At 44.4% G+C, this 24,805-nt stretch overlaps 1 protein-coding gene across 2 annotated transcripts; it reads left to right on the top strand.

The window, feature by feature from the left end:
* Window positions 1-26: 26 nt before the first annotated feature.
* LOC109572233 (ATP-dependent RNA helicase DDX19A) lies at window positions 27-18,603 on the top strand. 2 transcript variants are annotated; one of them, XM_019978826.2, is made up of 12 exons: window positions 27-195; window positions 3,410-3,458; window positions 6,327-6,377; window positions 7,307-7,442; window positions 9,866-9,958; window positions 10,952-11,054; window positions 11,438-11,552; window positions 14,612-14,789; window positions 15,150-15,387; window positions 16,539-16,701; window positions 17,144-17,335; window positions 17,635-18,603. In XM_019978826.2, exons 1-12 carry the CDS (start codon window positions 139-141, stop codon window positions 17,694-17,696), a joined length of 1,437 nt encoding a protein of 478 aa, XP_019834385.1. In that variant the 5' UTR covers window positions 27-138; the 3' UTR covers window positions 17,697-18,603. The 2 variants fall into 2 exon arrangements, with proteins under 2 accessions (XP_019834385.1, XP_070626407.1); XM_070770306.1 differs by lacking the exons at window positions 27-195; window positions 3,410-3,458; window positions 6,327-6,377 and adding an exon at window positions 7,736-7,796.
* Window positions 18,604-24,805: the final 6,202 nt, after the last annotated feature.

Genomic DNA, 24,805 nt, shown 5'->3' with positions numbered 1-24,805 from the left:
GGGAACTGACGTCATCTTCGCGAACCGCCGCTTCCGGCCCGCGTGATTGTGGGTCTGGCGCCTGCAGCCGGGCCGGGGCTTGTGTTGCTGCGCTAGCTGCTGTGTGTGTTTCCCGAGTCGGCCATCCTCGCCAGGACCATGGCCACCGACTCGTGGGCCCTGGCAGTGGACGAGCAGGAAGCGGCTGTCAAGTCGGTCAGTGGCTTCAGCTCCAGGCGGGGCGAGCGTAGTAGGAGGGCCCAAACTGACACTGCTTGTGGTCCGCGGAGCTGTCTGGGTTGGGCAGACCCGGGGCCTGCACACCCCGAAGGTTTGCTGTGGGGAGTCTCTTAGCCCTGATTTGCGGCTAAGGCGAAAGAGGCCAGTATGGAGCCTTTTCCTTTGATCCGAGCCAGTTAAAGGCTTTATCCTGTACTTGCTCTGTGTACTGTCTTTCCTACGTTGCACCTCCTTCTCAGTGGGGATTTTAAGGAAAGGAACAGTGCTGATTCTCTTTTTCATCTGTTTTCTGAGTGATTCTATGTTACTCTTATTTTACCAATTTTTAGATGCCTGCTTAACATTGTTGGCAGTTTGTATCACTCCGCAGAATAACGGATTCAGGTTTATATTTAGTGTTTCAGTATGTTGCAAACGTTGCGGGAGGCACTACAAATTGTTTCATCGGTGTTTAAAGTGACACTTAATTTCATCATTGGTTCTTTAATTAATGAAGATCCATTTAACGGGAAGGTAATCATAGTGTAAACTGTGACTCTCTGTTCTTTCCTCTTTAAGGTATGTTGATTTGGTGGTAATGGATTATTGATTTTAAGAATATGGGGGTTCTTTCTTTGTGTTGCTTTTTGTAGTCTGAAGTCTTATGTAACCTTTTAATGCCTAAATTACAACTCTTTTCCAGTCACCATTTATTGCTTTGGAAAGATTGTCAGTTTCTCAGCAGGTAGTTGAAATGAACTAAATCCAGGGAAGTATAGGAAGAAGCTTTATGGTCAAGTTAAGAAGGCTAACTGGTGGGAATTGTTGTGAAAATGTTAAGAGTCAGTTAGAAGTGAATTCTGAGTGGGAAGACGATGTTTATGAGTAAGAAAGTCAGGGAAATTCCTTGTGAAGAAGTTTATATTTGTGCTGGATATTACAGTAACTAAGATGAAGGCGAACAGCGTTTTAGAACAGAATGTACCAAAGTGCTGGACTTGTACAGAGAATAGGAATCAGAATAATTTTTGCTGCAGCGTAAGGTTATTGGGTTGTAGTAGGAGCAGTGTTGAAAATAGAGAGTGTATTTTAGACCTTAACAAAGAACTTACAGAGGAGAGGCTTTATTTGGGCAATTTTAAGGATACTGACAAGATGAGATCTGAGGACTAGCAAGAATTATTGGATTACAGAGAATAGACTATATTAGGAGTGGTGTCTAAAGAAAAGATCAGTGTGGAAATTACTCTAATAGTCCAGAGATAGACGGCCTGCATTGAATGGTGAAAGTGTAGGTGAAGGGATGGATTTAAGAGATAATTGTGAAGGTATAAAGATTTAGATGGCTTCCATGGTAGCTTACTGGTAAAGAATCGGCCTGCCAATGCAGGAGATGGGGGTTTGATCCCTGGGTTGGGAAGATCTTCTGGAGAAGGAAATGGCAACCCACTCCAGTATTCTTGTTGGAAATCCTATGGACAGAGGAGCCTGGCAGGGTACAGTCCATGGGGGTCACACTAGAGTTGAACATAACTTAGCAACTAAACAACAACAACAAAAGATTTAGGAAAAAGAAGAGAAGAGAGATAAAGCATAGATTACGGTTTTCAACCTGGATCCCACAAGGTGGTATTAATAAAGTGCTGGGATTTATTTGGAAGGAATGATGCTAAAGCTGAAACTCCAGTACTTTGGCCACCTCATGTGAAGAGTTGACTCATTGGAAAAAACTCTGATGCTGGGAGGGATTGGGGGCAGGAGAAGAAGGGGACGACAGAGGATGAGATGGCTGGATGGCATCACTGACTCGATGGACGTGAATCTGAGTGAACTCCGGGAGTTGGTGATGGACAGGGAGTCTGGCGTGCTGCGATTCATGGGGTCACAAAGAGTCAGACACGACTGAGCGGCGACTGAACTGAACTGAACTGAATAACAGGTTTAGGGGAGTGGGAGGAACAGCAGATTTGATGTGTAGGGTGATGAGTACAGGTTTGCCAGTTCTGAATTTGAAATAAGGAGACAACTTGGTAAGTACCTGTGTTGCGAGTCACCAAGAGGTGTCCAAGTTCAGTGGTTTCCTCAGAGGACTCACAGGACTCTGCATGTAACTGTACTCACAGCTGTGATTTATTGCAATGAAAAGCAAAATTAGCAAAAGGAAAAGGCCATGTTGAAAAGGCCAGAGGAAACCAGTCTCAAGCTTGCAACAATCCTCTCCTAGAGGAGTCAGAAGCTCCATTTTATTCCTGCTTAATTCCTCTAGCCACAGTCAGTAACGACACACAGAAAGTGTTGTCAAAGAAGCTCCTTAGAGACTATGCTCAGGGTTTTTATTGGGGTCCTGCCACATGGTCATTCTTTGCCTCACAGGTACCAAAATTCCAGACTCCTGGAAGGAAAGCAGCTGTTATCATAAACCTCATATTTTTTTAGAAACATAGTTAGTGAACCCTTCAGCAGTTTTGGGAATGGTGGGAACCTTCTCATCATCCAGGCTCCCAGAAGCCTGCCAGGGTTCAGCTTTCCAAGCTGGCTTTCTGAAGGCTAGCAGTCAGACCTGCTGTGTTAAGTCCTGTGTATACAGTACCCATGAAGCATTTGGAGATTTGGCACTGGAGTTCAGGCAGAATCAGAACAGGGGTGTAAAACTGACAGTTACCACAAATAAATAAAAAAGTATTGTAAAGGTTATGGTTTGTACTCGAGTTTAAAACTAGTTTTCAGCATCAGGTATTCCCTAAAGACAGTTACTGAGAATTGGTTTCAAATCTATTTTAACCTACAACCCTATGAATAATACAAATATAGACCTAAACATACTCGTATCTGGTTTTGTCCATTCTGTTTCTTGAGTGGCTGGTGTAAATAAATGTTTTAAAACACTGCTTCCCAATGGTTGGGTAAGACCCCTTGTATTTTACCATTTAGACTTAAGTACATTAGCTTGATAAATGTAATTGACCAGTGAACAATTTGGGGGTTATGAGCCCCCAACCCACGCTGCAGTTGAAAGTCCCCAAATAACATTGCACCTCCATATATGTGGCCCCACATTCAACCAGCCATGGGTTGAGTAGTACTGTAGCATTTATCCTTGAATAAGTGAACCCTTGAAGTTCAAACCCGATGTTTAACAGTCAATTGTAACTCATGGTATTCTGTTATCAGGTGTCTCTGCTCTTAAGTGTTTCTTTTCATTCCCATTCAGATGAGTAATTTGCAGATTAAGGAAGAAAAAGTCAAACCAGATACCAATGGTGAGTCACAAGTAACTACAATCTACATGTGTGCTTCCGCTTTGTACTCTTAGCTGCAGCGTGGAAAGCAGCTTTCACTTAGCAGCTTTGGCAGATGTCAGCACCAGCTTTGAGAGCCAGTAAATTAAGTTTTGTCAGGCAAGTGTATTCTCCTCGGTTCTTTCTCGTCTCAACAAAAATTTGAAGCGACGGACGTTAGAGCCCTCGGCGTGTCATAGCTCTCGGGTCTTGGACAGACCGTGTTATAGCTCTTAGACAGATCAGTGTTACAGCTCCATGCTACAGCTTTATTTTATTTAGAAAATAGCAGGAAAATCCATCCTCGAGGCGTGAGGGCATGCAGACCCAAACACGCAAAGTGAAGAGTCGGGGAATGCGAGCATGCGGCGGGGGAGGCGGGGAGACCCCTGGCCCTTTGGCTCCTCTTTTTATATGTCTTTCCCTCCCCCTGGGTCTGCCCTATATAAATTGGGCCAGCCAGGAGTGCTGTTTGTCCTACCTGAGGTCCTCACTCAGGGCCTCGGACCTTCCTTTGTTCTGTGTTCTCGGGCTTTCCCCTTCCTTGTCTTTTAGCCACCGCCATTCTGGACTCCTGTTTCCTATTCTGCCTGCCTGACAGTTTTCATGACTGATGAGGATACATTACTTTTCCAGATTAAAAACAAAAATTTACCTAGCTAGCCGTGCTGAGTCTTTGTTGATAGTGTTGCTCAGATCTTCTGTGTCTTGACTGTTTTTTGTTTGTTTGCTTTTTGGTCCAGTTCTTTCAGTTGTTGAAAGAGAGGTATTAAAATTTCCAACTGTAATTGTGGAATAGTCTATTTCTCCCTTTAATTTTGTCAGTTTTGGCCTCCTGTGTTTTACAGATCTGTCGCTAGGTACATTCACATTTATGTGGTCCTGATGAATGGATCCTTTTTTTAGAAATATCCCTATTTGGGCTTCCCAGGTGGCTCAATGATAAAGAATCCACCTGCCAATGCAGGAGACCCAGGTTTGATCCCTAATCTGGGAAGAGTCCACATGGCGTGGAGCAGCTAAGCCCGTGTACCGTAACTACTGAGCCTGGGACTCTAGAGCCCAGGAGCCGAAACTGCTGAGCCCGCATGCTGCAGCTGCGGAAGCCTGCGTGCCCCAGAAGCTGTGCTCTGCACAGGACAAGCCACGGCAGAGAGAAGCCCATGCGCCACACTTAGAGAGTTGCCCTGGCTTGCTGATACTGGAGAAAAGCCGGCACAGCGGCAAAGCCCCAGCACAGTCCCCCCAAATAAATAAATACATAAATAAATAAAATTATTTTTTTAATTGAAAATAAAACTATCCTCCTTTATCTTTGGTGATGATTTTGTTCTTGAAATCTGCATTACCTGAGCTAATCCAGCCTTCATATGCTTACAGGTTGCATCTCTTTCTATCCCCTGACTTTCAACTTATTTGTGTCTTTTTGTTTTTTTTTTTAAGAATTTATTTTTTAATCTCAGTTTTATTTATTTATTTATTTACTTTACAATATTGTATTGGTTTTACCATACACTGACATGAATCCTCCATGGGTATACATGTGTTCCCCATCCTGAACCCACCTCCCACCTCCCTCCCCATCCCATCCCTCTGGGCCATCCCAGAGCATGAGCCTGGAGCACCCTGTATCATGCGTCGAACCTGGACTAGTGATTCGTTTCACGTATGATAATATACATGTTTCAATGCCATTCTCCCAAATCATCCCACCCTCGCCTTCTCCCACAGAGTCCAAAAGACTGTTCTATACATCTGTGTCTCTTTTGTTGTCTCGCATACAGGGTTATTGTTACCATCTTTCTAAATTCCATATATGTGCATTAGTATACTGTATTGGTGTTTTTGTTTTTGGCTTACTTCACTCTGTATAATAGGCTCAAGTTTCATCCACCTCATTAGCACTGTGTCTTTATATTTAAGTGCCTCTTGTAGGAGTATAATCTATAAAAATTTTGAATCATGTTGCATACCTGAAACTAATACAATATTGTAAAATCAACTGTACCTCAATTAAAAGCAAAAAATAAAGTGTGCCTCTTATAAACAGCTAACAGTTGGATCTTGCTTTTTTTTAACCCATTCTAATAATCACTGTCTTTTTTTTTTCTCTGTCATTTAATGGGAGTATTTTATCCATTTACATTTAAGGTAATTATTGATGCAGTTAGGTTTAGGTTAGCAATTTTACCATTTATTTTCTGTTTGTCCCCTCATATTTTGTTTCTCTGCCTCTTTTCCTGCTTTCCTTTGGGTTAATTGAATATCTTAGAGTTACATTTTAATTTATTTATAGGCTTTTCAGCTTTATCTCTTTGCATCAGTTTATGAGTTTTAGTAAAGTTTTTCTTCATGTATTTTCTGCTAGCTTTATTTCTAGATGCAGTATTTTATCTTTTAGTTGCTATTATAAATAGCATCTCTTCAGTAATATCTGTATTTATAAAAGCTACTGTTTTCCATTTATTTATTTTGTTGTCATTTTTAAGTTAATAGTCTTAGTCATGCAAGTTTACAATCACATATTCTACAAAAAGTGATCATTTTACTTCTTTTTAATTTTTAATGCCTTTATTTTCTTTCTTACATCTCATTGTGTGTACTAACTTAATGGTATATTTTAAATTAGGTTAAGGAAGTCAGAGGTGACATCACTCTGAAGTCAACCAACATTTCTAGAAATTTGAATTTTCTTATGCACTAAACTTAGAATAAAAATCCATTAAACATAAAGAAACCCAACTATTTACATTTTGATCACTTAAATAAGGTCTGATATTTATATTGTCCCACCTTTTGAATGGATTTGATATTTGCCTTTCTGATTACGATAACTGTTTTCTTGTGTAGGTGTTATCAAAACCAATGCCACTCCAGAGAAAACAGATGAAGAAGAGAAAGGTAACTAATCTTTGAAACCCTGTCACCTAGGACTTGCCTCTCTGGAGCCAGAGGCACTGTGAGTTATAAGATTGAGGAAATGAAGGGGATTCAGCCAAGGAGATTGAGAACAGTCAGTGAGATAGAACCAATAGAGGGTGGTGTCCCAGAGACCAGAAGAAGGAAGTGTTTCAAAGGTAGGGAGTCATGTATAAGTAATAAGTTAACAGAACTAAAAATTGGCTACTCAGTTGATTTAGATCGTAGAAGTCATTGATGAGTTTGACAAGGGGCTATTGAAGTCAAGTGGGGAGATTTAATGAAAAAACCTCTAAGTGTGCACTCTGGGGAGAACAGGAAGTGGAGACCTAAGTATAGACAGCCCTGTGAGGGAATGCTCCATAAAGGGGAGCAGAGAATTTGGGCAGTAAGTGGATGGGCATGTAGGATAAAGGAGGAAGATTTATGATGAGAGATGGCAAAACGTGTACACATGCTGGGGGGAATGATGTAGTAGAGGGAGAAACAGAATGCAGGAGAGAAAGGTCACTGCTGGGAGAAATGTCCTTGTCCACAGGACGGGGTGGGGTCAGGAGCATAACTGTCCATCCACAGGTAATAGCAGCGAAGGTAGAGGACGCCCACAAACAGGTGGATGTGTGGGAGTCACCACAGTGTGGCGGTGCTTCTGATTAGGTTTACTTCTCGGGGCAGTGAGAAAGTGGAGAGTTCAGAAACTGAAGAAAGGAGACAAGTGAACGGGGGGTGGTGTATAGAAACAAAGACTTGCCCAGCGACTCAGCCCACTTGCATCTAGGGATCAGGAGTTAAAGTGAGGCTTGTTGGTGTGATTGTGTTTTTCTCCCACCTTGCTGGGCTATCCAGGGGTGGGTGCAGACACGGGGTTTGCCTGATGAGTACGAGGAAGATCTGTTGGTGTTTTCCTACAGAGGACAGAGCCGCCCAGTCCTTACTCAACAAGCTGATCAGAAGCAACCTTGTCGATAACACCAACCAAGTGGAGGTCCTGCAGCGGGACCCCAACTCCCCGCTCTACTCAGTCAAGTCCTTCGAGGAGCTTCGGCTGTGAGTATCTGTTCCTTTGAACAACTGATCCTTGCTAGTTCTTCTTTTGTAAGACTTAGTATCTCAGAGACCTTGTGGGAATTTTCCTTTCCCCTTTTTAAAAAGATCTTAATATATATTTACTTTCTTTGACTAGTTAATAATTCACATGATTCAAAAGTTTAAAAGTATGAAAAAGTGCTGGTCTCCCTCCACCCTTGTCTCTTGGCAACCCAGTTTTCCTCCTTAGAGAATTTAAAATGCCACAGATTTATTCATCATAGCTGAAAGTCTCTTTTCTTTTATGCTCTTAGAACTTTCAATAAAATATTGGCTGACAGGTGATTTCTGGATGTCAGGAACATTTCTTATTAGGTAAGCCCTTTTGTTAGACTATAGGGTTTACAGTGTTAAGAAAAGTTTATCTACTTTTATAAAATCTGTCCAAAAGCCTGTGCAGGATTCCCTGTAACTATAGTGAAAATCAGCCTTCATTGTTACAGAATTTTTTCCAAAAATCCGGAACCCAGGATCAAGCCTTAAGTGTGTACATTTATGGCACTGTGCTGAGAATGACTTCTAACATGTCCTTCCTCGAAACACAGAGAATTGCGTAACGTCACGCCAAGTTTTCCATTCCCTTCAGTAAGTTAGTAAAGAGGCATTTATGGGTCATTGGTTTATGTACATGACACTGCTGGGTATTATGAGTAATACAAGATGTAGCTACTGTTCTTGCTGCTTGCCAGCACCCAAATCATAGACAGAACAGCTGGTGAATAAGAAAGTGGTGGTATGAATGGATTCTTTGTCTTGTTCATTGCCCACACGTACACACTTAGAGTCAGAGAACTAACTAGAAACCAAATCAAGGTGTTAATGAAGCAATAGCTAAGAATAAGATTTTTAAAGTGTGCCCTTTTTTTCCCCCAGGAAATTATACTTTTCCATGTGTATTTTCTCTGTCAAGGGCTTTTTCAGTAAATTTGTCATCTCTGCTTCTCTTCATAAATTCTGTCAGAGCAGCTCGATGTCTTTCCTAGTATCAGTGGTCTTTCATTTAAAGGACTGGAGCTCTCGGGTCAACCAGTGATGAATTGGCCTCTGAAAAGGCAAGTTCTTTCTGATTTACAATGGCACCCCACTCCAGTACTCTTGCCTGGAAAATCCCACGGGTGGAGGAGCCTGGTAGGCTGCAGTCCATGGGGTCGCTAGAGTTGGACACGACTGAGCGACTTCACTTTCGCTTTTCACTTTCCTGCATTGGAGAAGGAAATGGCAACCCACTCCAGTGTTCTTGCCTGGAGACTCCCAGGGACGGGAGGCCTGGTGGGCTGCCGTCTATGGGGTCGCACAGAGTCGGACACGACTGAAGCGACACAGCAGCAGCAGCCAAACGAAACAAAGAATAAAACCTAGGCCACCTATATACTTGGTCTATTTTGTACTGAAAAGATATGCAAAATAAAAGGAAAATAATGAGCCACTGAAAGTTCCTGGATCACTTGAGTCCTCTTTCAGTAGTGACTTTGTTTCCTTGGCAACTAAATCAGAACCTGTCAAGCCTCACAGCCTTTTCTTCCAAATGAAAGTACATTAATTTTCAAAGTTCTTTGTGTCTGAGAACCACCAGAGGCCAGAAGAACTGCCTTTTAGAGAGCCAGTTGAACTCTAAGGAAGGCTTAGAGAACATTCTTGCCTTGTTTTGATGTTTCTTTAATAATAATCTGGTGTGATTTTTGTTAAACATCCTGTCAGTTTAGAAGTAGCAGAGAGCTTATTACAGATGTGCTATAAGAACAGCTTTAATTGATATTTGTTGTGTAGCTACTTATATAAGAAGTTTTCTAGTCTTGATTTTGACTAGACATAGTAAATCTGAGCAGTTGTAAAGTTCAGTACGATAGCTGAACTTCCTTTACCTATCTACTAGAAACTGGCTGAATTGATTTCCTTACCCCTCAGTTGTGCAGCTGGCTTTTTTGGAAGGCCCATGGAACACAGCATGACTGTGGCTCAGTGGAGCACCCGCACCGAGAAATGAGGACCGAAGTCTCATTCCCAAAGGGACTTCTGTATCTTAGCGATATAGTGAGCAGTGTTTGCTTTTAGATATCTTTCATAATTCATTTTATACTATGAATTAATAGGAACCATTCTGACAGTATCCAGGCCAATCAAATTTGTGGGTCTACTGAAAGATGAATTTCTCTTAAAAAAGGAAACTACCCCGGATTTTATAAATTGCATAATAGTTTCAGATCAAGATTTAGTAGGGAAAGATGTTGGTTTGTTTTTAGTTCATATTTTTTAAGGCACAGGAAAATATGTCTGACAGAGATAGAAAATATCACTCTTTGCTAGATATAGGGAAAAATAAAATCTTAGGTCTTTAAAACAGTTGCAGGAACTAGGAACCATCCTCTCTCTCCCTGGCCTCCTAGGAAACCACAGCTTCTCCAGGGAGTCTATGCCATGGGCTTCAATCGGCCATCCAAGATACAAGAGAACGCATTACCCATGATGCTTGCTGAGCCGTAAGTATACAGACCCTGGTACACGTCTCCAGGATGGGGTTTCACATCTCCCACCAAGAGTGTAGTGTTCCTGAGCATAAGATGAGCTGTTGGGAGCAACAAGCTTCTTCAGGGAAACAGCTAGGACGGTGGCTAGAGAGTCGGGTGCAATTCAACACAGTTTCTGCCTTTTGCACTTAATAAAAACTGATAAAGTCAGTGCCATTTTAAACACTTTTTAAAATAATTTTGAAAATTTTGAGGCCTTCAAAAAAGTATCAGGAAACATACCAGGAACATTTCTGTAATGCATCCTGCTGAGAAATAAAGCATCATTAACCTAGTTGACAGATGTAGTCCCCTTGTGACCCTCTCCACTCACAGCCCCCTCCCCGACCCAAGAGCGCATCACGGAAGTGGGGCGTTGTTTCTCCTTTTAGTACATACGTATGTTTCCCTAAGGATCTAAAGAGTAGTTGGCATATTTTTAAACCTTAGATAAATGGTATCATACTTTACATAGCAACTTTTTTCATTCAACTATATTATTTTTCTTTTTTAATGAAGAAAATGCTACCTGTTCCCATGACACTGAATTACATGAAGTGAAATATGAAAGTTTCCTCTGAAGCATCTGACTTAGTATCTCACATTTTCCATAAAGGTGAGAAAAGGGAGCACACAGAAGGAGCCGAGTCCTGAAGACACATCATGCAGTAAGATTTGCCCAGATCTTACTCTGCGGTCTGAATTCCCATTGGCCTCTTGGGGTATAAAACTAGGGAACTCTAGCTGCACTAGAGTCTCGAATGTGATCCCATCTAAAATAATCATCATTTCCCTTAATATTTAAGCAGTTTTTTTTTTAACAACATATAAAAAAATTATCATTGTGCTCAAGGCAGAAAACCTGAATGAGGGGAAAATGCCTTTTCCTACCGCCCAGAAAGAACACTTGGACACTTGATTGTTTCTAACCAATGTTATCCTCATCTCTGTTCCTCCTGGGTCCAGCCCGCAAAACCTGATTGCCCAGTCGCAGTCGGGTACTGGTAAAACGGCTGCCTTTGTCCTGGCCATGCTCAGCCGGGTGGAGCCAGCAGAGAGGTACCCGCAGGTGAGGGGGTCTTGGGGGCTCTGGAAGGGCAGCGCCATCTGGTGGGGGGTGGGGGGTGGCTGACAAGGGCATCCCTGGTGGAATCTGAATGCTTCTGATGCCTCAGACTGTTGCTCAGGCAAAGCCCAAGGGCACAACAGGCCCTTCCATGGGTAGAGTTGATTCAAAGCAGCAGCCTTAAACATGGCTTCTGACAGCATCTGCCAAGCCAGGCCTCCCTGCTGAAGGCTTCCGCCTACAGCTGACACGCAGGCCTGGTTGATGAGGACGGGGCTCCCCACACTGTTCAGGTGGTACTGATACCAGGGTTCCTGTTGCTCTAGAACCTGCTATCTGCTACCACGAGGCTTTTCTAAACTCATCTCCTGTGATCTGCCCGTTAGTGTCTGTGCCTCTCCCCGACGTATGAGCTGGCGCTTCAAACAGGAAAAGTGATTGAACAAATGGGCAAATTTCATCCAGAACTAAAGCTTGCTTATGCTGTTCGAGGCAATAAATGTGAGTATAAAAGGGCAAGACCCAGGTCGTGAGCTCAGGCAGCGGGTGGGGTGTTTGAATTTTGAAGATGAGGTGATGATATTCAACTTTCTGGTTCAGTCTGACCTTGGAGCCCAGCATGGATTTCAGCAAATTTATTTTATTTATTTATTTACTTGCCCATTTCTTAATAATTCTTTCCACTCTTAAAATAAGATTTTAAGTTGTTAAAAAAAAATCCCTGCCTGAGTCATGGGGTTCTTAAAGTGTGGAGTGTTTCCCTGAGGAGGCAAGGTTTGAATTCAGCATCCAGAGTTCTGAAAGCTGCCTCCAAGAGAGTAAGCAGGGAGGATGGTAGGTTAGATCCGATCCCTTTCCTCAGTAAACAGCTTTAGTAACAGTGATCTAAGAGCATGTACAGTTCTTACCAAATCAGAAATCCTCCCACCAATTCTTTTTTCCACAGAATGTAGAGAATGTGGTTAAAATAGGAGGACAGGTAGAAAATTGGTAATGGGGAAGTTATCAGAATATATAAAACTACAAATCAACTAGAAAAAAGTAGTCATTCTAATAGGAAAATGGACAAAAGAGGCCCAGGTGAACAGACCCCTCACTAAAGAAGGAATTCAGATGGATGGTCAATGGGAAAAGACGAATAGCTTCATTAGTCATCAGGGAAACATTGGTTGAAACCACTATATGCCTCTCAGATGGTAGAAATGAGGGAATCTGACAAACCAAGTGTTGGCCAAGATGTAGGACTGGGACGCTCACGTGCTGCAGGGGAGTATACACAGGCACACTTGCTTCAGGAAGCAGTGGGCATTACCTAGACAAGAGAAGAGGGACATCCCTTCAATTTAGCCATTTATAATCGCCTCGAGCACTGATTCTTAAACCTTTTGACTCTTACACTCTTAAACATTGTTGAGGGCCCTAAGTACTTGAAGAAAATCTAGCCTTTCTTATAATTTCAGATATTGTTTTTAGGATGCCATACCAAAACCCAAGTGGTAATTATGTAAAAGATAATTGCCATGTGATATTTGAAATCATATTAATGACCTCTTCATACTGTTACATTAAAATCCCTTGGTCTCCCTTGCACTTTGAATGCATCTTTTGTGCAATAATAATTTTCTAACATTACACCTTGGTCATTTGGAAAATACCAAATGTCTTACCGAGTTTCGCTGAGAATGTTGACATATGTCATTATACAGAATTTTAAATAGCATTTAAAATACATTAATATCACCACCAAACAATTCAGAGGAGTTTACATACAGAGAAACTCTCAAGTTTACAGCAACACTACAAGTTTTCCAAAATTCTAATTTTCTCTTACACTTTAAGTGTTACCATGACAGCAAATAACAGTCGATTTTTTCACTGAAAAGTCAGGCTCTCCTTGTTCATTTCTGAGAAAGTGTGTATCAGATTCCCTACTTAATTTTCTATAGTTTGTCAGTCAACGAACAAAAATGGCTAGTACAGTTCACACACAAATGATCACACAAGGCCTTTTCCTGGAGAAAAGCATCATGTTTCAGCGTGCAGCAACAGCACTTTAGCCAGAACTTATTAGGCTTGGTATCTCTGTGTGTTTGATATCTCAAACTGACCAGCGCAACTAAGCGTGGTGTACCGGGACCTTGTGACAGCGTGGGTCTCCTCTAGATCGTTTTATAATAACAGGGGACCTCACTGTGTGGACCTTGTGACAGCGTGGGTCTCCTCTAGATCGTTTTATAATAATGGGACCTCACTGTGTGGACCTTGTGACAGCGTGGGTCTCCTCTAGATCGTTTTATAATAACAGGGGACCTCACTGTGTGTGAGGGATTAATGTATTACTCTGTATTAATTATATATTAAATATATTAATAAATACTTAATGTACCATTTTTTAAAAATTCAGTGTAGACTGATCAGCAGTGTCCAGTGCAAATCACAGTGTGTCGAGTTCACTTAAAACTCCTACAGTGGAGTTGATGTATTCCTAACCAGAGTCCCCTTCTCAAATTTTAAATTTTGTTTTGAAAATTTAAGTTAAAAACATTCACGTGTTTCAAAATTAAAAAGGGTATATGGTAGAAACTTTTCTTTCTCCCATACCCTTCAACCATTTGGTTCTCCTTCCTAGAGCACCCGTGGAGAAGGAAATGGCAACCCACCCCAGTATTCTTGCCTGGAGAATCCCATGGACAGAGGAGCCCGGCGGGCTACAGTCCGTGGGGTTGCAAGAGTCGGACACAACTGAGTGACTAAGCACAGGCCCACGCACATATGCATACAGGATTGATTCCTAATAGTGCAAGTTCTGATCAAAGGCTACAGGCAGTAGTCAATTTTTTTTTAGTGTTCTAAATTTCTTCTTGGGAGGAGGGGGGTGCAGCGGGTGACAGTTGACACAAGGCATGCAGGTTCTTACTTCCCCAACCAGGGTCTTGAACCTCTGCCCCCTGTGGTGGAAGCATGGGGTCTTAACCACTGGACCACCAGGTAAGTCCCATGCAGTAATAATTTTGATAGATGAATAAAGCGGTTTCAGCTCCTACGAGCTGTAGTTGGAGAGTAATGTGCTGTTGTGATTTTTTTTTTTTCCTAATAGAATTTGTATTTAGGAAAACCGTCTACACAATTAGAATGGAGAAGGAAATGGCAACCCACTCCAGTGTACTTGCCTGGAGAATCCCAGGGATGGGGGAGCCTGGTGGGCTGCCATCTGTGGGGTTGCACAGAGTCGGACACGACTGAAGTGACTTAGCAACAAGGCAAAAAAATCACTGGGCCAGAATCCCAGGACTCAAAACTACCAATTTATAAGGAAATCAGTGAAGCATGAGTAAAGGGATGATATAAAAAGAATAAGAGTAATGCTAAAGAGAGAGAGCTAGATGATGGGAAATTATAGGAGGAGGTAGGTAAAGGAAACTAACATGCATGGAAGATTCACTGTATGAGTTATTCCCAACCACAGTGCACTGAGACAGGTGTCATCATGGCTGTTTTATAGCAGAAGAACCCAAAAGTTTTAGATAAAAATGCCCACAGAACACATCTTGTCTCCACAGTGGAAAGAGGTCAGAAAATCAGTGAGCACATTGTCATTGGCACCCCGGGGACCGTTCTGGACTGGTGCTCCAAGCTCAAGTTCATCGACCCCAAGAAGATCAAGGTGTTTGTCCTGGACGAGGCTGACGTGATGATAGCCACTCAGGGCCACCAAGATCAGAGCATCCGCATCCAGAGGTAGGGCCTCAAGCCAGGAGGGCCTTCTCGGCTCTCGACCTGCAGTTCCTGCTCCTGTTCCCTCACACTCCCCTTCTTGCCCCTGCCAGGCTCTTCCCAGCTCTCAGGGGCTTTTGTTTGATGGGCCATTTATTTCCATGTCAGCGCTGAGCACGCCCCCTGCCCGGGTTAAGGAGGGAGACTCAGGGACTCTCTGTCAGCCGTCTCTGCCCCACGTCTGCTCCCCTTTCCTCCCCACAGCTGCTCCTCGCTGCCCCTTCCTGGGAACGCAGGTCATTAGGCCTGGGGAGGCTGTGCCCTGGTCTTTCCGGGGAAAGCCCGGGTCAGGGTCATGCTGGACACCTGGGCCTCCCCTTGCAGGATGCTGCCCAGGAACTGCCAGATGCTGCTTTTCTCTGCCACCTTTGAAGACTCTGTCTGGAAATTTGCCCAGAAAGTGGTGCCTGACCCGAACATCATCAAACTGAAGCGTGAGGAGGAGACACTGGACACCATCAAGCAGTATTACGTCCTGTGCAACAGCAGAGACGAGAAGTTCCAGGCCTTGTGTAATATCTACGGGGCCATCACCATTGCTCAAGCCATGATCTTCTGCCATGTGAGTAGCAGCAGCAGCAGCAGGCTGCCTGCAGGGTAGGGGGGCGGGGGAGGAACTCCATGTAGGGGACCAGGTTCCTTCCCTGGGACTGGAAGAAAAATGGTTTGTGAAGATGGAAGGAACAGTTTCTTCATAGTGTTCTGAGGTTTATCTATAGTCTAAGCATAGTGTCTCCTGAACTTAAATGCCATTAGAAAGCCCAAGTGAATAAAACCGATATTTGTAGGGAAAATAAGAAACTAAACAGGATGACTGGCTGGAAAATTAAAATAAGTAGTTTTCCAGTCTCAAACTGCAAACACTTAGAAATTGGAAGGATAGACCCCATTTATAGTGGCTAGTGTAATTTTTCAGGAATGTATAAGATCACCAAAGAAAGCATCAAAATGCTGTTATGGGATATAAGAATAAGACAGCTCTTACTCTATTATTGGAATACTTGTAAATTTTTTTTAAAAATTGTCAAGAGTGGCATCCTTCTCCCAAACTCAGACTGAAACTTTGAAGCCCACAGAAAAGATGAAAACAATATGAAATGAGGACTGTTATGCCCTTTCCCTGGTGTCAGCATTTAGCCACATTGGCTCTGCCCATAAGCTTTTGTGTAGGGCTGTCTGTACTTTTTCTTTCTGCTGACTTTAAAGTCAGTTGTAGATATCAGGACATTTCCCACCTAAACGCTTCCTAAGAATGAGGCGTGGTCCTGCACGAGCACGGCAGCACTCTCACACCTTTCACGATGCCGCCCCTCTGAAGTCCATCCGTATGCCACCTTCCCCATGTACACTGAAATGGCCTTTTTTGGTTGCTGCTGTTAAGCCTAAGAGCCAGTAGAGATTGTTGGATTTAGTGTTGTGTCTCTTGAGACTCCCTTAATAGAGAACAGTTTTTCCACCTTTCATGACATGGACATCTTGAAGAGTCCAGCCAAGCTAGTAATTAGTCTTTAGATGTCTCTGAGTTTTTCCCCCTTGTGGTTATATCAAGGTTAAATATTTTCTAAGACTTATCACCCAGGTGACTTCCTTTATACCACATCATGTTAACAATTTTAGGACATTTAATTCTTAACTGCTAAGGTTCAGTGGTCTTCCAGATCAAAAATATTCTCTTAAGGTACCTTCATTGCTCAAACATTTTCTTGCTTCCAGACCCGCAAAACAGCTAGCTGGCTGGCCGCGGAGCTCTCAAAAGAAGGCCACCAGGTGGCTCTGCTGAGCGGTGAAATGGTGGTGGAGCAGAGGGCTGCAGTGATTGAGCGCTTCCGAGAGGGCAAAGAGAAGGTTCTGGTCACCACCAACGTGTGTGCCCGCGGTGAGCGGAGACTGGGTCCTGGCCCGCCAGGCTCGGGGCAGCAGAGAGATCCTCATGTGTGGGAGCCTGTGATGATTTGGGGGAGACGCTGTTTTGTGGGCCAGCCTGTGGGGCTCCCTCAGCGGAGGAGAAAGTCCACAGAAGCCGGGAGTCCTGGCTGGTGGCCGAGGATAGCGCCTGCTCTTGTGGCCCCAGTGCCGCATCAGCTGCTTCTCCAGATCCTCGGATCCAGCAGAGGCTGTCCGACTGATGCCGGAATTCGGCCAGCACCGGGACGGTCCCGTCCTCTCCCTCTGGGTTCTGCCACCTGCCCGTGTCCCAACCCCAGAGCTGGCCTGTCGCAGACCCTGCCTTTCGCTTGAGCTTGGTGAGGGTGGGCATGACTGGGCGGCGGCGATTTCTGTCTCCCGTCCTCACTCCCGTCCAACTTTCCCTCACGCAGGTATCGATGTGGAACAGGTGTCTGTCGTCATCAACTTTGACCTCCCCGTGGACAAGGACGGGAACCCGGACAACGAGACCTACCTGCACCGGATCGGGCGCACCGGCCGCTTTGGCAAGCGGGGCCTGGCCGTGAACATGGTGGACAGCAAGCACAGCATGAACATCCTGAACAGAATCCAGGAGCATTTCAGTGAGTCCCGGGAGAGCCCCCTACTGGGGCCAGGTCGCGGGGGCGGGCGGGGAGCCGGGAGCGGGTGTCGCCATGGCCCCGAGAGGCCCTTCCCCAAGACAGGAGGTTCTCCCCGCACCCGGAGCGCTCGGGCCCGTGTGCCCGCCCAGTCCCGGGCGCCTTGGGGGCTCAGGGAGGCCTGCAGCAGGGGCGGGCATGTCCCAGGGAGCCCCGGGTCCTCCCCGCCTGCTGCCCCTCCCCTGCCTGCATCCCCTGTGATCTGTGCGGGGCTCTCTCTGAACCCGCCTCTCTTCCCTCAGATAAGAAAATAGAAAGACTGGACACGGATGACTTGGACGAGATTGAGAAAATAGCCAACTGAGAAGCTCCTGCAGTCGCTGTGCCGGCCCCGCCCGGGACACGAGTGCTTCCATGGCGCAGCCTGACCGTCCCGCGAGGATGACGGCACGAGTAGACAAACTGCCTACCTCATCTGAAATTACGTTTGGACTTGACAAAAATTACCCAAATTATTCAGGAAGGTAGAAGAAAAAAATCTGAATTTTGGAAAATTGAGTCCTTTTCCTCCCATCCCTTTTTGAAGCCAGTTTCCCCCATCTTTATAATAATGTGGTCACTATTGGTAACCGCCGGCTGCAGGAGCCACTGCCTGTTTTCTGGCCAGGGGTGTTCAGACTGCCTCCAGGCCCTGAAGCAACAACAGAGGAGCGGTCTGGGCCCTCCGAGGATCCACTGGTGTCCCTGGTGATTGCTTTCCCTCTGTTCTCTGTAGAGGAATTCCACCCTCTCCCGGGGTGAGCGTCTTGGCTCCCTTTGTACACCTCAGGTTTGAGGGGAACACGAAGTCAGTGAACTGTCTTCAGAGGCACTGGCCTGGCACAGCTGGGTGACCCAGGGCTGCCTCTGCTTCCTGCAGTGGCTCTGTCTGCTCAGGTGCCTGGCGTCCCAGCCGCCGACGTGGTTTCTGACACACACCTGGCCGGGTGAGCTCTTACCGTCACACTATGCCTGGACTCGAGCAGCAGAGTTTGGAGAGGAAGTTACGACCAAGTGAAAGCTCTTATGATGCCGTTGATCCGTAACAGTGGACCTGCTGCTTACTCGGATTCATCACTGTCTATGAATAAGGACGGACTAATCAGAGCTATACCCATCATCCGCTATGTTAAAAAATTTAAAAATAATTATGGAACGCTTTACTAACCATGATTTGTTGTTTTTACTTGTATTTTTCTGCTTATTAGACTAATATAAGCTCATTAAAAAGGTGTGTATGTGTGTGTGTAATTTATAAAGTGCAAGTGTTCTGGTCCCCACCTCTCTCAGTTCACCACTGCTAGCAGCTTGATGAATATTCAGTATATTGCCTTCTGTTTGACTATGTCAACCTACTTCTCTTTTACAAAACGTGAACATTCTGCTCACATTGTGCAGCCTGCCTGCTCACTCACCCATGTGTCTCAGACGTGTGACATGGCTGTGCCTCACTCTCCATCAGCACCATTCCAGGATGTAGCTGCCCTCGCATTTCGTCCTGGCTCCTAGTGACAAGCACTGGGTTATTGCCCACGGCAAATGCTGGTCCCGCTCCTCTGTCCCGCTGAGACCTACTCAGGATGTGTTCCTGGTAGTAGAGTTGTTGGGTCAGAGTGGAGATGCTTAACATGTTAACACATTGCTAATGTAGCCTGCTGAAAAGTTTTTATCAATATGTCATTTCATTGATAACAAAAGTACCTATTACCTGCTTGCCAATCCCCCTCCATATTAATTTTTAAAATTGCAAGTCTGAGCAGCAAAAATAGATTACATAATTGCTTCTTTTAAAATTTTAGCAATATTTGGGTTTATTGGTATTTATACCAGCACCTGATGCTTTTGAACTGTGGTATTGGAGAAGACTCTTGAGAGTCCCTTGGACTGCAAGGAAATCCAACCAGTCCATCCTAAAGGAGATCAGTCCTGGGTGTTCATTAGAAGGACTGATGTTGAAGCTGAAACTCCAGTACTTTGGCCACCTGATGTGAAGAGCTGACTCATTTGAAAAGACCCTGATGCTGGGAAAGATTGAAGGCACGATAAGGGGACGACAGAGGATGAGATGGTTGGATGGTATCACCGACTCGATGGACATGGGTTTGGGTGGAGTCCAGGAGTTGGTGATGGACAGGGAGGCCTGGCATGCTGCGGTTCATGGGGTCACAAAGAGTCAGACACGACTGAGCGACTGAACTGAACTGATACCAGCACCTCTTTTGGGGGTGCTGCCCATTCCTGTCTCACCATTTTGTTACCGGCTTGTTTGACCTCTGTGAGTTATAGCCACCTTTCTACCTTAGGGAAGTTAGACTGTCTTGAGTGGTAGATGTTTTCCTAGTTTGTCTTTACAAAATCATTTTTTCTTAATACTACACAAAAGTTTAACTTCAGTAGTCTTGCTGCTGCTGCTGCTGCTAAGTCGATTCAGTCGTGTCCGACTCTGTGTGACCCCATAGACGGCAGCCCACCAGGCTCTGCCGTCCCCTGGATTCTCCAAGCAAGAACACTGGAGTGGGTTGCCATTGCCCTCTTCATTGTGTGAAAGTGAAAAGTGAAAGTGAAAAGTGAAAGTGAAGTCGCTCAGTCGCGTCCAACTTGTAGCGACCCCATGGACTGCAGCCCACCAGGCTCCTCCATCCATGGGATTTTCTAGGCAAGAGTACTGGAGTGGCTTGCCATTGCCTTCTCCGTTGGTAGTCTTAACATTCATTTCTAAGAAATCTGGATTTGGTGTCATCACCAGAAAACCTTTCCTCATTTCAGTATTATAAATTACTTACTCATGTTTTTGTACATCTTAAGATGATTTGCCTGCCTGATTTTCTGTGAGTGATTACTATTACCTATGGGTGAGTGGATGGCAGAGCTGTGCGTGCGTGGGTCAGAGTTGAGACCGAGCGACAGCGTCCAAATGAGACCGGACGTGAGAGAAAGAGTCCTGGGAGTGAAGCAGGCAGACAGTGACCGCAGGTTATGAGGGGCGCACGAGCCACGGATGTGGGAGGGGCTCTGATAAGAGAAGTTGGGTGAGAAGGGCAGCAAGGGTCCAGAAAGGCCGCGGACGAGGCAGGGTAGGGTGACGAGGAGGATGTGTGCGGGTGCTCGGAGGGAAACGAGAAGGGAGAAGAGGCCTGGTGCGGAGCCAGCGTTCCAGTTAGGTGACATCCACGTGGACCCAGAAACACAGCAGCGATACAGAAAAGGAAGAGCCAGAGAACATACTACCTGACCCCCAAAAACGAGGTGAATACTTCTGTGGATCAACAACCGGGAGAAATGCAGTGTGCTAAGCAGGGCTGAAGCCAGAGCTTGCTGTGCTCCCATCTGGGGCAGAGCAGCTGCCAGCCAGCAGGTGCCATGGAGCCGAGGACCAGGCAACGCTGCACACGAGATCGGAACCCAAGGCAGCATCACTGCTCGGATGGTGCTGGACAGGAGCTTCACCTGCCTGCCCGCTGGATGCAGACTTCCATCAAGATGCAGGCCCTGGAGGCAGGGAGGAGGACTTGGACCCTGTCCTGAAATAAGAACACAGCCAAATTTCAATAGATTCACACAGTAAGACTATTCCTGGATGTTGCTGATTGGTTAACTCTTGACACTTTCCCCCGACTCCTTCCATTGAAAAAAAGTATTTTTTAAAAATAGACTTGATTTTTTTTAGAATAGTTGTAAGTGTATAGAAAGAAAAGGCAAAGTTACCTTATAGCAAAAGAAGAACTGAACGCAGATCCCTCGGAATGTGGACACTCACTGTATGTTCTTTTTACTTTAAGCCTTCTCCCTAGAAAGAAGCTGTATTACCGGAAAGAGCCTGTAGTCTTCTCAAAAACAAAAACCAGCTGTTGGATGAAAGGTATTGTTTCTATATTCTTGGGGAACGGGCTGGCCCTGATACACACAGTTCACTGAGTGTAAGGGGAAGGGGCATCTTTTTTGCATTTTTGCGTTAGTTATCACACAGACATAGACTCACTGCAGAAGCTGAGATTTTTCTGGAAGGGTAGTGAGAAGGACCATTGATTTCTAACTCACGCTCAGGAAGGAAAAATTTGATTTTTAAAAATGTTTTAGGGTTTCACCCTTCCCCTCCGCAAGCCAGGAATGATGTTTTCCTACTGTGCCAAGCATGTCACAGGAAGGATTTCCTTGCCTGCCGAATGGCAGTCCCCAGCTGTTTGTTCCTGTGATAGATAAATAAAATACTTAATCATGTCCTGCCCCCTCCCCTGGCATCCAGCAGAGTGCCAGCCAAGTGTGTATCCACCTACCCCTGGCCAGGCCATAACTACTCCAAGTGTTTCTCTCCAAGGAGCCCTCTGTATCCAAACAGCATTACTGCTCACCCAAATATGGTGCCTCTCTTTAGAGTACACATTCTTAATGGATTGAGGCATGGCCATGGGACTTTTCTGGCATCAAGGAAATGTGAACTTCTTGACAGAAGCATTCAAAGACAGCCTGTGGCTCACCAGATTCTTTTTTTCTGCCCCTGAAACAACAGACCCACCCCTAGATGGTGCCACTGTCTGCCTGGGTCCTGAGTGCTCTGAGGAACACAGCCCCTGATGGAAACACAGCTTGTGAGAAATAAACTTTGTTGTTTTAAGCCAGTGCCAGCTGGAAAGGTATTTGTCGTTGCAGCACAGCCTAGCTTATCCTTACCATCCCTCCCTGCCTTGGAAAAGCTGGTTCCCTGTCCAGGCACCCTAATGTCAACCCAGAGAGCAGGTATGTTCCATCCAGGTACACAAAATTCCCAAGCAGCTTCTTAATCCATTATTTTAGAAGAGAGAACAATTCCCAATTATTTAAAAAGCCTCCATCGTGACAGAGAGGTGTTAAAAAAATCAGAAAAAAATCAGCTCTGTGGAGACAGGAAAACTGAGGAAGAAAAGGGTATCTGCTAAGTATGCAATTAAATATCACACTTAGCTAACTTTCCTTTCCACGAGCTTACTGAAATTATAGGGGAGGAAAAAGGTATAAACTCATATGGACAAATAAAATGGAAGCTGTTACATCAGAAGAGGAAATTTAACAAAATGTTTGGAACTCACAAAAAGGAATGAAAAAACTCCCAATTTTTAGCAATACGGGGAACTACATAGACCGTGAAAAAAAATCCCAGTCCAAAAATCAGCTACAAAGCCAATGTATTCTGTTTGACTACATCAATGAACAACTACTTTTATTGTTTTATTTTTTACATTTATCTCTCTTTTGGTATTTTGGTAGTTTAGGCTATGGATCTAATTTTATCTTTTTCCAGATGGTTATCTAGTTATTTCAATAACATTTATCGCAACATCCATCTTTTCCCAAGTGACTTGAGAGGTCATCTCTGTTATAAACTGAATTTCCATACGGACCTGGGTCTAGGCAATCGGACTGATGAAAGAGAACTGAGTATCAGGGTCAGTCCATCAGTTCAGTTGCTCAGCTGTGTCTCACTCTTTGCAACCCCATGGACTGCAGCATGCCAGGCTTCTCCATCCATCACCAACTCCCGGAGCTTGCTCAAACTCATGGCCATTGAGTCAGTGATGCCATCCAACCATCTCATCCTCTGTTGTCCCCTTCTCCTTCCACCTTCAATCTTTCCCAGCAACAGGGCCTTTCCTAAGAAATCAGTTTTTCACATCGGATAGTCAAAGTATTGAAGCTTCAGCAACAGTCCTTTTGATGAATACTCAGGACTGATTTCCTTTAGGAAGGACTGGTTGGATCTCCTTGCAGTCCAAGTGACTCTCAAGAGTCTTCTCCAACACCACAGTTCAAAAGCATCAATCCTTCGGCCCTCAGCTTTCCTCACAGTCCAACTCTCACATCCATACATGACTACTAGAAAAACCATAGCTTTAACTAGACAGACCTTTGTCAGCAAAGTAATGTCTGCTTTTTAATAAGCTATCTAGGTTGGTCATAGCTTTTCTTCCAAGGAGCAAGTGTCTTTTAATTTCATGGCAGCAGTTACCATCCACAGTGATTTTGGAGCCCCCCATAATAAAGTCTCTCGCTGTTTCCATTGTTTCCCCATCTATTTCCCATAAAGTGATGGGACCGGATGCCATGATCTTCGTTTTCTGAATGTTGAGTTTTAAGCCAACTTTTTCACTCTCCTCTTTCACTTTCATCAAGAGGATCTTTAGTTCTTCTTCACTTTCTGCAATAAGGGTGGTGTCATCTGCATATCTGAGGTTATTGATATTTCTCTCGGCAATCTTGATTCCAGCTATGCTTCATCCAGCCTGGCATTTCACATGATGTACTCTGCATATAAATTAAATAAGCAAGGTGACAATATACAGCCTTGACATACTCCTTTCCCGATTTGGAACCAGTCTGTTGTTCCATGTCCAGTTCTGACTGCTGCTTCTTGACCTGCATACAGATTTCTTAGGAGGCAAGTAAGTATCAGGGTAGTGGTCACCTTTAGGGGAAGGATGGGGGTTGGCAAGGAAGATGGAGCAGAAAGGCCTCTGGATTGCTTGCACAGCCTGAGGGTGACTACGTGAGTGTCCATCTTAAGTCACTAAGGAACCTCTATACTGTTTCCCATAGTGGCTGCACTAATTTACATTCTCACCAACAGTGCACAAGGGTTCCCTTTGTTCCACATCCTCACCAGTGATTGTTATCCCTTGTCTCTTTGACAAGTCGTTTAAAAGTAGTGTGGTGATATCTCATTATGGCTTTGATGTTCAATTCCCTGAGGATTAAGGATGTTGCTCATCTCTTCATGGACCTGTCGGCCATCTGTATGTCTTCTCTGGAGAAATGTCTCTTCACATATGCCCATTTTTTTAATCAGATTTTTTTTTTTTTTTGGCTATTGTGTTATATGAGTTCTTTATATATTTTGGTTTCATGTTTTACATTTAAGTCGAATCCATTTGGAGTTAATTTCCGTGAGGGGTGTGAGATAGGATCTAGCTTCACTCTTGGGAACAGAACTACCATATGATTCAACAATTTCACTTCTGGGTACTCATCCAAGGGAATATTACCCTCTCAAAGAGACATCTGCACTCCCATATTCACTGCAGCATTATTTACAATAGCAAAGACATGGAAACAACCTAAATGTCCATTGACAGAGGAATGGGTAAAGAAAATGTGAATATATATATATAACAGACTATTATTCAGCCATTAAAAAAAAAAAAGGAAATCCTGTCTTTTGTGACAACAGGGCGTTATGCTAGTGAAATAAGTTCGATGGAGAAAGACAAATATCATGTGATCTTACTTTCATGCAGAATCTAACAACACTGCTCTCGTAGAAACAGAGAGCAGACTGGTGCTTGCCAAATAGGAGGGGGAATGGGTAAAGGCAGTCAAAAGGTACAAACTTCCAGTTTAGGATAAATAAGCTCTAGGGATATAACGTACAGCACGGGAGCTATAGTTAAGAGCACAACACTATAA

Source organism: Bos indicus, chromosome 18, assembly GCF_029378745.1.
Source record: "Bos indicus isolate NIAB-ARS_2022 breed Sahiwal x Tharparkar chromosome 18, NIAB-ARS_B.indTharparkar_mat_pri_1.0, whole genome shotgun sequence".
NCBI lineage: Eukaryota > Metazoa > Chordata > Mammalia > Artiodactyla > Bovidae > Bos > Bos indicus.
This window is presented reverse-complemented; position numbering and strand designations above follow the sequence as displayed.